The sequence below is a fragment of the Budorcas taxicolor genome, chromosome 21 (assembly GCF_023091745.1).
Source record: "Budorcas taxicolor isolate Tak-1 chromosome 21, Takin1.1, whole genome shotgun sequence".
Taxonomy (NCBI): domain Eukaryota; kingdom Metazoa; phylum Chordata; class Mammalia; order Artiodactyla; family Bovidae; genus Budorcas; species Budorcas taxicolor.
The window spans coordinates 8496984-8512917 of record NC_068930.1 but is presented as its reverse complement, the minus strand read 5'-3'; the positions used below and the strand labels follow the sequence as shown (position 1 = coordinate 8512917).

Sequence of the window (15934 nt, the reverse complement as noted above, 5' to 3'; positions counted from 1 at the left end):
ATATTAGAAGCAGCACTTGACAGGGAGTCCTGGGCCAGGGTCCAGGTTTGGATTCAGCCATTAATTAGCTGCATGACCTAGGACAGGTCCTCTGTTGACCTTAGTTTCCTCATCTCAATTTGTAAACAAGAAAGATGACCTAATCTCTAAATTTCTTTCAGCTTTTCTTCACTTTTCTTTAACTGTCAGATGTCTAATTTATCTTCATAGCTGAGAAACTTGATAAGAGCCAAATTTTCTACATAGACCTTGAGCCTTGGTATATACGCCTATCATGACATATCAACAAGCTAAATGATACACCCATCAACATTGACTAAATCTGACCAAACGTTCTAAGCCCTTTTAATTGACTTTTTTGACAAAACTTCTTAAATCGAACTGTTTTGAAGTTCCTTTGACCTCTAGCTAACTTTGGGAGTGCTTCAGAGGGCCCCTGAAATATCCCAAAGAGAGATATTAAACTGTGTTTATTTGGTTGGTTAAATTACATGAAAAATATTATCAAATGAGTAATAAATCCTCTCATGTTATAATGTATTATAAATATTACTAATATAGATATCTTAGGAATTATATGGAGGTCTTAACATTCTGATATGTCCTGGTATTTTATGAAAAACCTGATGACTTCACAAAAGTTAACAAAGGACTGAATGAACCAGCAAATATGCTTATAACTTTTACGGTTTCTATCTGAAAAATTACAGGTTTGAATCGTGTTTTCCGGGAGTAGGGAAAACCTTCCTTTCAAACTAATTATGAAAATAATTTGGTAAAATTATGTTATAAACAAAACAATTATATTTTTTATCTGACTCTTCTAGAAATTTGAAACTCTTTGGTTTCTAGTAAGTTTATCAAATGAGTTAGGAAGGTTATCTCACTAACAGGTACAAAAATCTCAAGGAATTTTTGAGACCTTAAAAAGGGAAGAATTCACCTAGATTTGTTAGGCAAAATCTGTGATAAGCCTTTGGTGTTGAGTCTCCCAGCCCTGTTTTATTTTAAAAGTTCAGTCTGAGACTCTATTGTTTCAGCAAAATGAAAAGTCTATGATCAATTATGGTTATATAAATCATCAGACCAAAATTAGTGAGAACAGACCTATTTTGCAAACAAACTAGCCTTAATTTGGTTATATTTGATAAAAATGAGGATAACTTTAGGGAGAAAAAGATGTTTCAATAACTGTCAAATCTCAGTTTAAAAATAAAATTATTATCAGATAATAACTATTCATTATTCTCAGAAACAAAGGATAATAAGGATTCTCTAGGAGAGTCCTAACTTCATAAACACAACTAAATAACTTCCCCTCTGCAAAATGTAAAATGATGCTTAAGCATTATTATCACCATAGGTAACAGCAGTATTTAGGTGAACAACTTCAGTCTTTTAGAGCAGGTAGAAAAAAAGGACACACAGAGATGGCTTGTCAGACTGTCCTCCTTTTAGAAAAAAAAAGCACATACAGAAGCTGATGGCAGACAAGTTAGAGACAGTGCTGGCTAGCCATGAATAATTCTGAACATGATGCCTGGTGCTATGTGGTCAGATTTCAATATGCTCATTTGTGCAGGGAGCCCGCCAGACCAGTGACAGAAAGTGTCATAGAAGAAGCAAGTGAATTCAGCAGATAAGTTCAGGACCTTAAAAATCTATCTATCCTAAAACCACATTAGTACATATTTTTGACTTAAAATTACTAGTGAAAGATATCTGTATTTGTCAGAGAGAGTGTGCCACTTTTAGAGAAGTTTTTATTTCATCTTATTTAAATGTGAGGTATAATGAAACTAGACTTTCCTGGACACTACTATTTTTACATAACTTTTACATTAAAGTCTTTTTCTGTGGTGTAAACATGCAGTGCACCGTAACATTTCATCAAGTACATCTTGTATAGAGAAGAGAATTGTGATTCTCCTAAGGATTCCATCCCTGGGGAGTGGCCAGGAGCACAGAGTATTTCTGAGTATTTTGAAGCCTTGGATAAAATAAAGGGTTCTGCTCAGAAAAGCCACCCCAAGAGACACTTTTATAATGTGTGCTGTGTGTATTGACAGTGTCACAGTCATCAAAAACGTCAGATATGGGCTACTCTGCCTTAAAAATGACCCATTTTCATTGGCATACTTTGTATATATCCTACCACTGAAAATCAAATTTTGATCTTTATACCCAAATTGTCAGTGTTTAACACTATGTTACTTTATATCATTATAATATATACTTATATATATATATTTTTATATTGTATATTATTATTGTGTCACTTTATATTATGCTCAGAATGCTTTATAACTTATCAACAGAGGAAAAAATCCAAATGAAACAAATTATTTGCTGCTCAACTGAAACTAACTTTTTGCATAGATGAGGTAAGCAACAGATGATGGAAATATTAAGAAAGGAGATTTTAAAATCCCAAAACAAAGAATTTGAACTTACTTGAGATGGTTTCCTTGTGGAATGTTTGAAAAAATTCTCTAAAACAGCATTTGGTATAATCTTCTTTTGAACTTCCTCTTTAATGCCAAATGTTTTTGCTAGAGGTGAAGCAATAAACCTATGAAAATATAAAGAAAAGAGTCAGACATGGCTGAGAAACTAACACTTGCTTTTCAAGTTCAAAATCTGAGAATGAATCCACAATGTCGTCAGGAAAGTCAAGCTGTAACTTTAGATTCCAAATGAAAGATGAGTCATTAGACTACCTAAAGCCAAAATCTGCCTTACAGAAATTCAAAGAGCAAAATTTGAGATCTTTATACAAGCAATAACTTAAAATACAAAATACACTTGACTAAACACAGGGGGACGAGGGGTGCTAACAGTGCAATGAGAATCCTCCTCATATAGCTTATAGTCAGCCCCTAGGTAAGTGGTTCCTCCTTATTCAAGGTTTCACATCCATGGGTTCAACCAACAGTAGATTTAGCACTGTAGTATTTACTACTGTAAAAAGTCTGCTTACAAGTGGACCCTGCAGTTCAAACCCTTGTTGTTCAAGGGTCAACTGTACTTGCATAGTTCTAAAATCCATTCTATGTAAACTCAAATATATTTATATGTAATATCCAGGAACCAGGATAAACCATTCTATTTAGTTTCATGTTTAAGACTACTAAAGATTAAGATAAATGCTTTGTTATTATTTTCTTTAGTGATATTATCTTAAAGAAAATTATTATGTCCCCTATTTAAAGTTCTAACTAATGAAAAATAGCATGACTCTTGGGTAAATATTTAGCAATGGGATTGATAGGTTGTATGGCAAGTATACACTTAACTTTATAAGAACTTAGTGAATGTTTTCCAGAGTGTCTATACTATTTTACACTTCCATCAATAATGTGCCAGAGTCCCAGTTATTCCATATCTCTGCCAGTAGTTGGTATTGCCAGTCTCTTTAATTTTAGCAATTCTACTGCGGGTGTAGTGGCTTTTATTGATTTTATATTCTAATTTCTATTATTTCTTAACTTCTGCTTGTTATAAATTGTTTGCTTTTTTCCCCTGTTTATTAAAGTAGAAGGTTAGATTACTGATTTGAGATCCTTTTTCTTTTTAAATATATGTGGTTATAGCTATAAATGTCCTAGTAAGCAGTGCTTTTGCTGAATCCCATAAGCTTTGGTGTGGTGCTTTCTTTTTCATTCATCTTATAGCATTTTCTGATTTACCTGTGATTTCTCCTCTGACCCATAGGTTATTAGAAGTATCCTGTTTAATTTCCATATATTTGCTAATTTCTCAATTTCCTTCTATTATGGACTTCTAATTTCATTCAATAGTGGTCAGAAAACATACCTTGTATGATTTCAATCCTCTCACTTTTATTGAGATTAGTTTTAAGGCCTAACACATGGTCTATTCTGGAGACTGTTCCTCGTGCACATGAGAAGAATGTGTATTCTGCTGTTATTGGTGATGTGCTCTATAGATGTGTGTTAGGTCTAGTTCACGTATAACACTGATCAAGTCTATTTCTTTGTTGATTTTTTGCCTAGTTGTTCTATCCATTACTGAAAATGGGGTATTGAAGTTTACAACTATTGTTGTTGAATTGTTTATTTCTCCTTTCAATTCTGTTTGCTTCATGTTTTTGGGACTATGTTGCTAGGTACATATATGTTTGAAGTGACTTAGCAGCAGCAGTAGCAGCATAATATATATTTTCTCATTCTTTCACTTTCAACCTATTTATGTCTTTGAACTTAAAGTGAGTCTCTCATAGAAATTATATAGTTGGATCATATATTAATATTTCTATCCAGTCCTCCTATGTCTTTTAGTTGGAGTATTTAATTCATTTACATTTAATGCAAATTACACTTAATTACTGATAAGACAGGATTTATATCTGCCACTTTGCTATTTACTTTCTATTTTCTAGTGTATTCTTTTAATTCTTTCTCTTGTTTTATTATTTTAAAAAATCATCTTCTTAGTGGTTAATCTAGGGATTACAATTAACATATTAATTTATAATTTTCTAATTTGGATTAATAGTAAAACAATTTAAGCACTATACAAAACTCCATTACTTTCCCTCTCTGTGCTGCTACTGTCATATAAATTATGTACTTATTAATTGTGTTCTCATCAACAGTCATTTATGATTATTGTTTTATGCAGCTGTCTTTCAAATCAGACAGGAGTAAAACATATTATCAAAACAATGCATTTATTCTTCTTATTTCTTATGTGGGTCCTTTACCAGTGCTCTTTATTTCTTTCTGTGGATTCAAGTTACTGTCTGCATCCCCTGCTTTCAGGCAGTAGGACTCCCTTTAGTATTTCTCATAGGGCAGGTCTGCTTAGCAACAAATTCTCCCAGTTTTTGCTTATCTAAAACTATCTTATTTTCTCTCATTTTGAAGGATAACTTTGCTTGATTGACAGTTTTTTCTTTCTTGTTATTTGTCCTCCTACTGCCTTTGGCTTCCATGATTGCTGATGAGAAATCAACTCAATCTTATCACAGATCACTGTTATGTGATAATATGCTTCTCTCTCATTGCTTTCAATTCTATCTTTCAACAGTTTGCTTATGATACATCTAGATATCAACCTCTTTAATTAAGCTTATTCTTCTTGGAGTTTGGTTAGCTTCCCAAATTACAGATTAATGTGTGTCATCAGATTTGGGGAAATTTTTAGCCACTTATTTCTTCAAATATTTTCTATCCTGTTCATTTTCTTCTCTTCTTCTGGAATTCCCATTATACATAGGTTGTTATGCTTCATCAGGGCCCACAGGTCTCTGAGATTCTTCATTTTGCTATATTCTTATTTTTTTTTCTGTTCCTTAGACTGCTGAATCTTTCTTCTCCCTGCCCAAAAATGCTGTTAAGGCCCTCCAGTGAATTTTTAATATGAGTTATTGTACTTATCAAGTCCCAAATTTCTATTTGATTTTTTAAAATAATCTATAATTTTATCTCTTTACTGATATTCTTAATTTAATGAGACATTTCTTTCCTTAGTTTTTAAACATGGGTTTCTCTAGTTCTTTGAACATTTTAAAAATAGTTGACTTAAAGTCTTGTCTAATAAGTTTAACATCCAGGCTTTGTAAGGGACACACTCTATTGACTGCTGGGTTTTTTTCCCTTCTGTATGAGCTGTACTTTCTTATTTTGTTGCATGTCATAATTTTTGCTTAAAGGCTGGATGGCATCACTGAATCGATGGACGCAAGTCTGAGTGAACTCCAGGAGTTGGTGATGGACAGGGAGGCCTCGCGTGCTGTGATTCATGGGGTCGCAAAGAGTCAGACACGACTGAGCGACTGAACTGAACTGAACTGAGACATGCTTACTAATATAATATGGCAACTTTGGAAATCAGAATATCCCCCTCTTCAGAGTTTGTTGTTGTTCGTGCTGTTTGTTGTTGTCCATTTGTTGTTTACTTTTAAAATCTGATCTGTAAAGTCTATATTCTTTATGTGTGGGCACTAAAGTCTTTAGTAGGTTAGCTTAGTGTTCTACTAACGATTAGACAGAGATGTCCTTAAATGCTTGGAACCAATTAAGTCTTCCTGTGTTTGCTAAAGGGCTCGTGTACACTTCAGGGCACACCTTCAACACTCGACCAGGCAGTGGACAACTTTGCCTTAGCCTTCACTTCCTGTTTGCACAAAGCCTTAAGGTCATCCAGAGGTGACAGCTTTGCACTAACTTCTAGATCATACTTTTCTTGATCATGTGGGTGGCCCTGGGCATGCCCAAAGCTCTACAAATTCAAGTGGCCTTCTAACTTCCAAGAGTATGTCAGAGCTTTTCAAAATCCCCTATGGACATATTTCCCAGCTTATCTTTTAAAAAGGAAAGCTTTTTGTTTATTGTTTGACCCACTAGTTATCCACTACCCTCAGTTCAGTTCAGTTCAGTCACTCAGTTGTGTCCAACTCTTTGCCACCCCATGGACTGCAACACACCAGGCTTCCCTGGCCATCACCACATCCCGGAGCTTCCTCAAACTCATGCTCATAAACTCGGTGATGTCATTCAACCATCTCAGCCTCTGTTCTCCCCTTCTTCTCCTGCCTTCAATCTTTCCCAGCATCAAGGTATTTTCCAATGAGTCAGCTTCCCATCAGGTAGCCAAAGTATTGGAGCTTCAGCTTCAGCATCAGTCCTTCCAATGAATACTCAGGACTGATTTCCTTTAGGATAGACTGGTTGGATCTCCTTGCAGTCCAAGGGACTCTCAAGAGTCTTCTCCAACACCACAGTTCAAAAGCATCAATTCTTTGGTGCTCTGCTTTCTTTATAGTCCATCTCTCACATCCATACATGACTACTGAAAAAACCATAGCTTTGACTAGACAGACCTTTCTCGGCAAAGTAATGTCTCTGCTGTCTAGGATGCTCATAGCTTGGGGCCCAAGAAAATTAAGTCTGTCACTGTTACCACTGTTTCCACATCTATTTGCCATGAAGTGATGGGACCAGATGCCATGATCTTAGTTTTCTGAATGTTGAGTTTTAAGCCAACTTTCTCATTCTCCTCTTTTACTTTCATCAAGAGGCTCTTTAGTTCTTCTTCACTTTCTGCCATAAGGGTGTTGTTATCTACATATTTGAGGTTACTGATGTTTCTCCTGGTAATCTTAATTACAGCTTGGGCTTCATCCAGCCCAGCACTTCATATGATGTACTCTGCATAGAAGTTAAATAAGCAGGGTGACAATATACAGCCTTGTTGTACTCCTTTCCTAACTTGGAACCAACCAGTCTGTTGTTCCATGTCTGGTTCTAACTGTTGCTTGTTGACCTACATACAGATTTCTCAGGAGGCAGGTAAAGTGGTCTGGTATTCCCATCTCTTCAAGAATTTTCCACAGTTGTGATCCACACAGTCAAAGACTTTGGTGTAATCAATAAAGCAGATGTTTTTCTGGAACCCTCTTGGTTTTTGATGATCCAATGGATATCGCAATTTGATATCTGGTTCCTCTGCCTTTTCTAAATGCAACTTGAACATCTGGAAGTTCATGGTTCATGTACTGTTGAAGGCTGGCTTGGAGAATTTTGGGCATTACTTTCTAGCATGTGAGATGAGTACAATTGTGCGGTAGTTTGAACATTCTTTGGCATTGCCTTTCTTTGGAATTGGAATGAAAACTGACCTTTTCCAGTCCTATGGCCACTGCTGAGTTTTCCAAATTTGCTGGCATATTGAGTGCAGCACTTTCACAGCATCATCTTTCAGGATTTGAAACAGCTCAACTGGAATTCTATAATGAATGGAATTCACTATGCTTTGTTCATAGTGATGCTTCCTAAGGCCCACTTGACTTCGCATTCCAGGATGTCTGGCTCTAGGTGAGTGATCACACCATCATAGTTATCTGGGTCATGAAGATCTTTTTGTATAGTTCTGTGTATTCTTGCCACCTCTTCTTAATATCTTCTGCTTCTGTTAGGTCCATACCATTTCTGTCCTTTATTGTGCCCACCTTTTCATGAAATGTTCCCTCGGTATATCTAATTTTCTTGAAGAGATTTCCAGTTTTTCCCATTGTATTGTTTTAATCTATTTGTTTGCACTGATCTCTGAGGAAGGCTTTCCTATCTCTCCTCGCTATTCTTTGGAACTCTGCATTCAAATGGGTATATCTTTCCTTTTCCACTACCCTCAGGCAGTTCCAAAGTTAATCAATTGTCTCTAATAGTTTCAGACAAGTATCCCTTCTCTCCCCAAGGGAAAAGGGAAATAAAGAGTTTATGAGTAGTGCCCTTTCAAGGAACCAACAGACAGGTCAGAGAATGACTATTCTCTGGGAATGATGGTTTGAAGGAGCTCCAACTCTGTTCTGCTTCCTTCAGTGGTTACCAGCTGCTGGTTTCCACTGAAACTGTGGGCTGTTGGTTTTTCAAAGGTATCAGAGAGGAGGAAAGGTAAGGATAGAAATAGGGCAAGTTAAAATGCCACAAAGCTTGCTGCTCTTTATAACAGTCAGCTGTTTTTTTTTTTTTTTCAGTAACACTCTTTGGATTGCTGCAAGCCTCTGGTTAGTTCTGAATTCTGAAAAGTTAATTTGACAATTTTTGCTAGTTTCCTGATGTTATGAAGGAGAAAATTTTCAGAGGTCCTTACTCTGACATTTTTGTTAACTTCCAGTGCATAGTGGTTTTACTTTGCATTTTGGTAATGATTAATGGTATTGAACATCTTTTATGTGTTTACTTGCTATTAATATCTCCTTTGGTGAGATTGCTGCTCCAACTTTTGCCCATTAAAAAAAAATCAAGTCTTTTTGTCTGTTTTTGAGTTATGAGTTCTTTACACATTCAGACTTTAAGTCCCTCATCAAATATATACAAAATGTCTTGTATGGATTTTCTAAACTGACTTACCGCTCCATTTTATTGACATCTTTTAAAAATAACTATTAATGCATTTTTACATAACATATAACTCATCATATCAAGTATACTATTCACTGATTTTAAGTAAATTTACCAAGCTGTACAATTATTACCATGAATCAGCTTTAGAACATTTTCATAATTCCAATATAACACCTCACATATATTTACTTTAATCCCTGCTCCCTGTCAATCCTGTCACAGGCAATCACTACTCTACTTTCTGTCTTTATAACTGCCTTTTCTGGATATTTAATGTAATAGAATCATATAATTTGTGGTTGCTTGTGCCTGGCTTCTTTCATTGAGTAATGTTTTTGAGATCCATCAATGTATCTGGACGCAATTGAAGTTCATTCATTTTTATTGCCAAATAATCTATTGTATAGATTTATATCTGCATTAACAATGCCTTCTGAAGAACACTCTAGCTATTTACCAGGAGAAATAAAAGCATATACCTACACAAATTCTTCTACTCAAATGTTCACAGAAGCTTTATTCGTAATAGGCCAAAGCTGTAAACAATCCAAATTTCCATACTAGTTAAAGGATAATAAATTTCAGTATAGCAATATGTTGAAAGACTACTCAGCAATGACAAAGAATCACTGATACATATAATGACATGAAAAAAAAAACCCTCAAAACCATTATGCTAAGTGAAAGAAATCAGACACAAAAGACTATAATCAATATGATTCCATCTATAGGAAATCCTAGAAAAAAGAAAATTATACTGACAAAGCATTTTAGTGATGGCAAGGAGGCAGTAGGTAGGAAGAGAATTAACTACACAGTGTACAGGGATGTTTTCAGCCAACCGAAATCTTCTACATCATAATTGTGGTGATAGTTACATGCATTTGTCAAAATGCATCAAATTTCAGATGAACTTTCTTATATGTAAATCATACCTCAGTAAAGCTGATTAAAAATCACATGTCCCTATTTTCCCCTTAGTTCTAACAAAGGCTCCATTGTCTGACAGGTCAGGCTATTCTAGTACTGAGAAGTTTCTGTATGTAATTAAATGCTGGAAATTTAGTTATGAATGATCATTTAACCCTTAAATTCATTTTTATAACCATGGAACTGAATAAAAATTTTCCTAGGGATTTCCGTGGCAGTCCAACGGTTAAGACTCCAAGTTCCCAATGCAGGGGGCATAGGTTTGGTCCCTGATCGGGGAACTAAGATCCCACATGCTGCATGGTATGGCCAAAAATAAAAAAATAAATTTTACTAAAATACTCTGATAAAATGTATTAGTTAGCCTTAGTGTTAGCTGCGCAGTCGTGTCCAACACTTTGCAACCCAGTAGACAGTAGCTGGACAGGCTTCTTTGTCCATGGGATTCTCCAGGCAAGCATACTGGAGTGGGTTGCCATTCCCTTCTCTAGGGGATCTCCCCAACCCAGGGACTGAACCTGGGTCTCCCACATTGCAGGCAGATTATTTACCACCTGAGCCACCAAGGAAGCCAGGATAAAATGTGTATAGGCCAATCTAACTTCCAGATGGCCTAAGTTCTCCTGCAAATGGCCTATACATTTCAAAGCCAAATAAAGTATAACATTTCCCTCTAGAGGGTCATGTGAGAGATAAGCATACACAATGGATAAAAATACATATCTATAACATACTTGCTGATATGAGGAAAACATCTACAGTCAAAGCATTAATTCAAAGAAAGAGAAATAATAGTCCTGTTTGTTAACATGTTCAGGCTTAAAGAACAGAAATAACATTTTCAGTAAAACAGAGGACGTATATAAGTACAGTTTGCTACTTTAACATTATATTTATTTTCAAAAGAATCTAGACAATCAATTCACCTTTTACTTATGTATTCACTTATACTTATGTAAGTATACATAAATATGAATAGGTACTTAATTAAAAACTTGTTTTAAAAAAGGAGAGAATAAAGAAACACAATAAATATTTGATAAACTAAACTTAAAAAAGGAAGGAAATGACAGGTCTTAGACATGAACATGCCTGAACTTTCATTTTATTGATATGGAATAGAAGGGAAAAATCTAACAGGAAGAAAACAGAATGTGAACTTCTACTCCCATGTAAAATGGTTCAAAGTTAGGTTAATTACCAGGGCATGAGTCACAGGTTTGCTACTATTGCACAACTGAGCCCTCAGATGGCCTCATTTAGACACCTCTTCACTTAGCACTACAACAGTTACCTGTGAGCCAAAAGCCGAGCAATCCCAGAGCACTACCCCACACATACTTTTTTTTTTTTTCAATATTCTTTTATGGAATAAAAAAGAAGGCAAGCCTAGGCATTTATTAAACACGTGAGGTTGAAATACTTCTCCTAGACAGAAACAACAGCCTACTGCCATTAAGATTGATTCCCAGTTCCTAAGAATTGAAAGGCTCTATGATCAGAGTTTAATCAGAGGGTTTTATATGAAAGAACACAGATCTGAAGCAATGCAAGTCTCAGATAACATTTAAGTCCAACGTATATATTTTGAGACTTTCAACTGAAGATAGTAACAATCCTTTTTCAATTCCTGTAAACTGCTACACCTACCCTTCTTTAAAGAACCCTTAATGTCCTCATGTTGCTCAGTGGAAATGGCAGAGGCCAGAAATCTATTCATTGTATCATTAAAAGTAAAAGAAAAGGGCTTCCCTGGTGGCTCAGTGGTAAAGAATTTGCCTACCACTGCAGGAAACATGAGTTCAATCCCTGATCCTGGAAGCTCCCGTATGTCGTGGAATAACTAAGACCATTTACCATGTCTATTGAACCTGTGCTCTAGAGCCCACAAATCACAACCACTGAGCCCATGTGTGCTGCAACTACTGAGGCCTGAGTTCCCTAGAGTCTGAGAGAAGCCACCGCTGCGCACTGCAACTAGAGAGTAGCCCCTGCTTGCCACAACTAGAGAAAAGCCCTCAAAGCAAAGAAGACCCAGCACAGACAAAATAAATAAACAAAATTATGAAAGTAAAAGAAAAAAGCTTACCTTCTGATTTTACCACCCTTACCCTTGCCTTGGACTCTTCCAGGGCCAAAATTTACACTGAGATAATGTGCTTATTCCACAAGTGCTTAAATTTGAGTAGCTTAGATCCCCTCTAGACCATACTTAAGACACAAAGAAGAATGTATAGAAGAATCTGGAGGTACTAGTTAGTAACTGCTATTCTAGACCCCTCCCCGCAAAATATCAAAACATAAGGCACAAATTAAAGCCTGTAAGGAAACGAAATTCTAAATACAAAGCAAATGTCAGTAACTTTCAAATGAGCTACTTATTTGTTCTTTATCTGTCTGTCTCTGTCTGTACTCCTTTCTGGGAAGGGCCCTTTTTCGTTTTGAATGGCTCCTAGCTAGGATAAAAATGAGCCAGACAAATCAAAACTCCAGGTCACTTCCTAGAATGAGGAGGTATAACGCAAACATAACGCAGGACAAAAGAGAGCAGCGTCCTTGTGACATCACAGGATATGCTGAAACATGGTGTCAAGTTTACATGAAGTTCTGATAGGAAAGTCCACATTTCCTATCATCCCCTTAAGCCATCTCTTCTGTGTTCCCAAAGGGTACCAATTTACTCTCTTTTGCCATCACGAGTATCACACTGTGAAAGCCCTAGAAGTTCTGGCTCAGGAGGAAATAAAACCTCAGCAACCCTGAATCTGGTGTCACAGCATGTGGGCCAAGTTTCAGGTCTGCTCTTTACCTACTAACCAGGTGACTGTGGCCAGCTCACTTAGCTCTCATTTTCTTGACTGAGATCATGCCAATTATGATTTTATATATCTCTTAAACTATAAGCTTCTATTCAAATGCAAGGTGTAAGTAATATTTTATAATCTAAGCAGTTTAATCTAATGCAAATTACATAAAAGCCCTGAAAAAATATAAATTTCTACTTCAAAAAGCATGATCTTGCTCTCATGTTAAATTTTCCTTCCTTCTTTTGCGTTAAAAGAGATATGAAAAAAAGAGATATGAGATTAGTGGAGCAACACAGTTTTCTGTAGTGTCATGGGATGGAAAAAACTAAGGGTGAGTTATTGGGAGTTAAAGTTCTAAGGAGCTAGGAAAGACTATACTTAAGCCCTTGAGAAGAAGTAAGAATGGCCTTAAGGATTAAAAGAAGATTTAATTCCTTCCTGATAACTGCTGGAGCGGCCAAGACCAGAACACAGCAAGTTGGTCTCCTCAGCTATGCTGCTTTGGCAAGCAAAACACTTTTCTAGTTCACTGTCTGATCAAATGTTGAAAATGGAACTGTCCACACCAAAGTAGGAAATCTGCAAGTGTACAACCTGGATGTCAAGTTCAAAGCTCATCAGACACAGTACTTAAGAAAAGCAAATATTTCAGGACAGCAGAGTAATTTGCTAATTTACAAGTGCAGCAGCACAATTCTAATTTAGGCATTCTTTGATGAATCCAAACATGTGAGTAAAAGCGGAGTTAACTGTCAAAAAGGAAAACACTGTCAGACATTCTCAGCTAGAGTTTAGTGGTATTAAGCAGCTTTCTTTTCCTCCCCCTATCAATAGCACATTTCTGGCCAAGTAAAGTTGTTATTTGTACAGAAACCTCTTGGACAATCCATGAAACAGAGTTGGTCAAACCCTTGGGATGCTGCTGCTAAGTCACTTCAGTCGTGTCCAACTCTGTGCAACCCCATGGATGGCAGCCCACCAGGCTCCCCTGTCCCTGGGATTCTCCAGGCAAGAACACTGGAGTGGGTTGCCATTTCCTTCTCCAATGCATGAAAGTAAAAAGTGAAAGTGAAGTCGCTCAGTCGTGTCCGACCCTCAGTGACCCCTTGGACTGCAGCCTTCCAGGCTCCTCCATCCATGGGATTTTCCAGGCAAGAGTACTGGAGTTGGGTGCCCTTGGGATAAGAACCCTGCAACTGGTTATAAACGTACGATCTGCACCTCAGTTAGTCTTGGACAAAATGATCTTTATCAGATTTTGTCTTGAACAAAAGTGAAAGTGAAGTGAAAGTGCAAGTCACTCAGTTGAATCCGACTCTTTGCGACCCCGTGGACTATGCAGTCCATGAAATTCTCCAGGCCAGAATACTGGAGTGGGTAGCCTTTCCCCTCTCCAGGGGATCTTCCCAACCCAGAGATCGAACCTAGGTCTCCCACATTGCAGATGGGTTTTTTACCAGCTGAGCCAGAAGGGAAGCCCAAGAATATTGGAGTGGGTAGCCTATCCCTTCTCCAGCGAATTTTCCTGACCCAGGAATTGAATTTCCTGAATCCAGGAGAACCAGGGTCTCCTGCACTGCAGGCAGATTCTTTACCAACTCAGCTATTGGGGATTCTGTTTTAAGTTTATCCAACCCTTGACATTTCAATATTCTTTTTGCTCCAAAAAAAATTAATGTGCTAGTAACAGTTTTTTGAAATAGAGACAACTACCAAAATTATAGATGAACATTTATCTTCAGTTACCATGACACTAGTACAGTTTCAATAAAAAGGTTGGATGTAATGTCTATTTAAAGTAAATTAAGAAAAAGAAAAGGTCATTTTTCCTGAGAAAGCAAATTGATATTTTTTCTTTGACTTCCTTATCCTTCGGAATGAAGGCTTGCTATTAAAATTTTCAATAAACCTTTAAACTATGCTATAAAACAATACTGTTTGGTCTTTAATGAGCCATTTCTGCTATTTTATAGCCATTCTAAAATGATAATGCATCTGCTAGTTATACTCTCCTAATACTGCTGACAAAGGACATGGGCACGCATGTCTATTGTCAGACAACATGGTACGTGGAAGATGAGCCAAGTTCTTGTACCGCCATTGACACTAATAAGCTCTGTGACCCTTAACCTTTCTTAATCTCAATTTTCTTCACTGTGAAACTAATGTACTGTGGAGACAGAATTTCTGATTTTTATTTGTTCAGTTTCTAGACAACATTTAGTGTGCATCTGATTTCATGAGCGCCCATTAGTGGTGACCTCTGAGCAACAGATTTAAGATTCTTTAACGATCTTAAGACTCTTTAAGGATCTTACCAAAATTCTTTATTCTAGAGGTGAGGCAAAGGGGGATGGAGAGGAAAGACACACAAACATTACTTACTTTTGAAAAAAATGTCTGATAATTATCAAGACAAAAGCATATGGAATGGTCATATATAAATGAGAGGGCTTCACAAAGATGAGTCCATCGTGATCTTCAAGATCTGACCATTTTATTGTCGGAGGAAGCCAGAATCTTTCCAACCAAAACCATTCTTTAAATGTCTGAAACATTCTAAAAAGATGAAACAAGAATATATTAGACTTATAAAACAAATACTTAAAACTGAGACAACACTGACACCTTTACTCAAAATACCTATGCTAGAGAGTTCTGAACAGAGGGTAAGAACAAAGTACTGTTATTTAATGGATGTCATGGCTCTTCATTGTATTAAACAGGTATCATTCTGCAGAAACTCTCAGAACAGTTTTGGTCATGGCATGGCAAACTGAAGTTTAACACACCACTGTTCATACTCTTGGGACAATATACATTAATATTGTAAGACTGTATCTTCCTCTTATATATTTCTATCATATGAAAACTAGTTTAACAATAATCTCTACAACTTCAATATGCCAAAGGCCAACCTCATAAAATCTCCAAGTAGGTATCCTAAGAATTTCTTTAGCAGATAAAGGACAAGTATATTTAACTTTGTATTACAATGAAGAATTCAAATTACTCCATGTCAACAAATATTTACAGAGATCCACTATTTGTCAAGCCCTGTGCTAGGCACTGAGGATGCAAAGATTAAAAATCCATTGTTCTTCCCCTAAGGACCTTATATTCTGTGGGCAGAGCAGGCCTGAATGACTGACACACTTTTTTTTTTAGGTGCAATAAAACAGGTTTGTGGTACAATAAAACAGAGTGCTGTGGACTTCCCTTGTGGCTCAGATAGTAAAGAATCCACCTGCAATGTGGGAGACCTAGGTTCAGTCCCTGGGTTGGGAAGATCCTCTGGAGGAGGGCATGGCAACCCACTCTAGCATT

The 15934-nt window shown here is 36.6% G+C and overlaps 1 protein-coding gene across 1 annotated transcript in view; it reads right to left on the bottom strand.

Annotated features, from left to right (window-relative positions):
- Positions 1-15165, bottom strand: part of CERS3 (ceramide synthase 3) — a 126474-nt gene extending 111309 nt beyond the window's left edge. Inside the window, exons 1-2 of the mRNA XM_052660009.1 lie at positions 14993-15165; positions 2455-2572 (exon numbers count right to left, since the gene is read on the bottom strand). Of these exons, the coding sequence (XP_052515969.1) occupies positions 2455-2572; positions 14993-15165 (291 nt within the window). The remainder of the gene's footprint in view (positions 1-2454; positions 2573-14992) is intronic.
- Between the last annotated feature and the right edge of the window lie 769 nt (positions 15166-15934).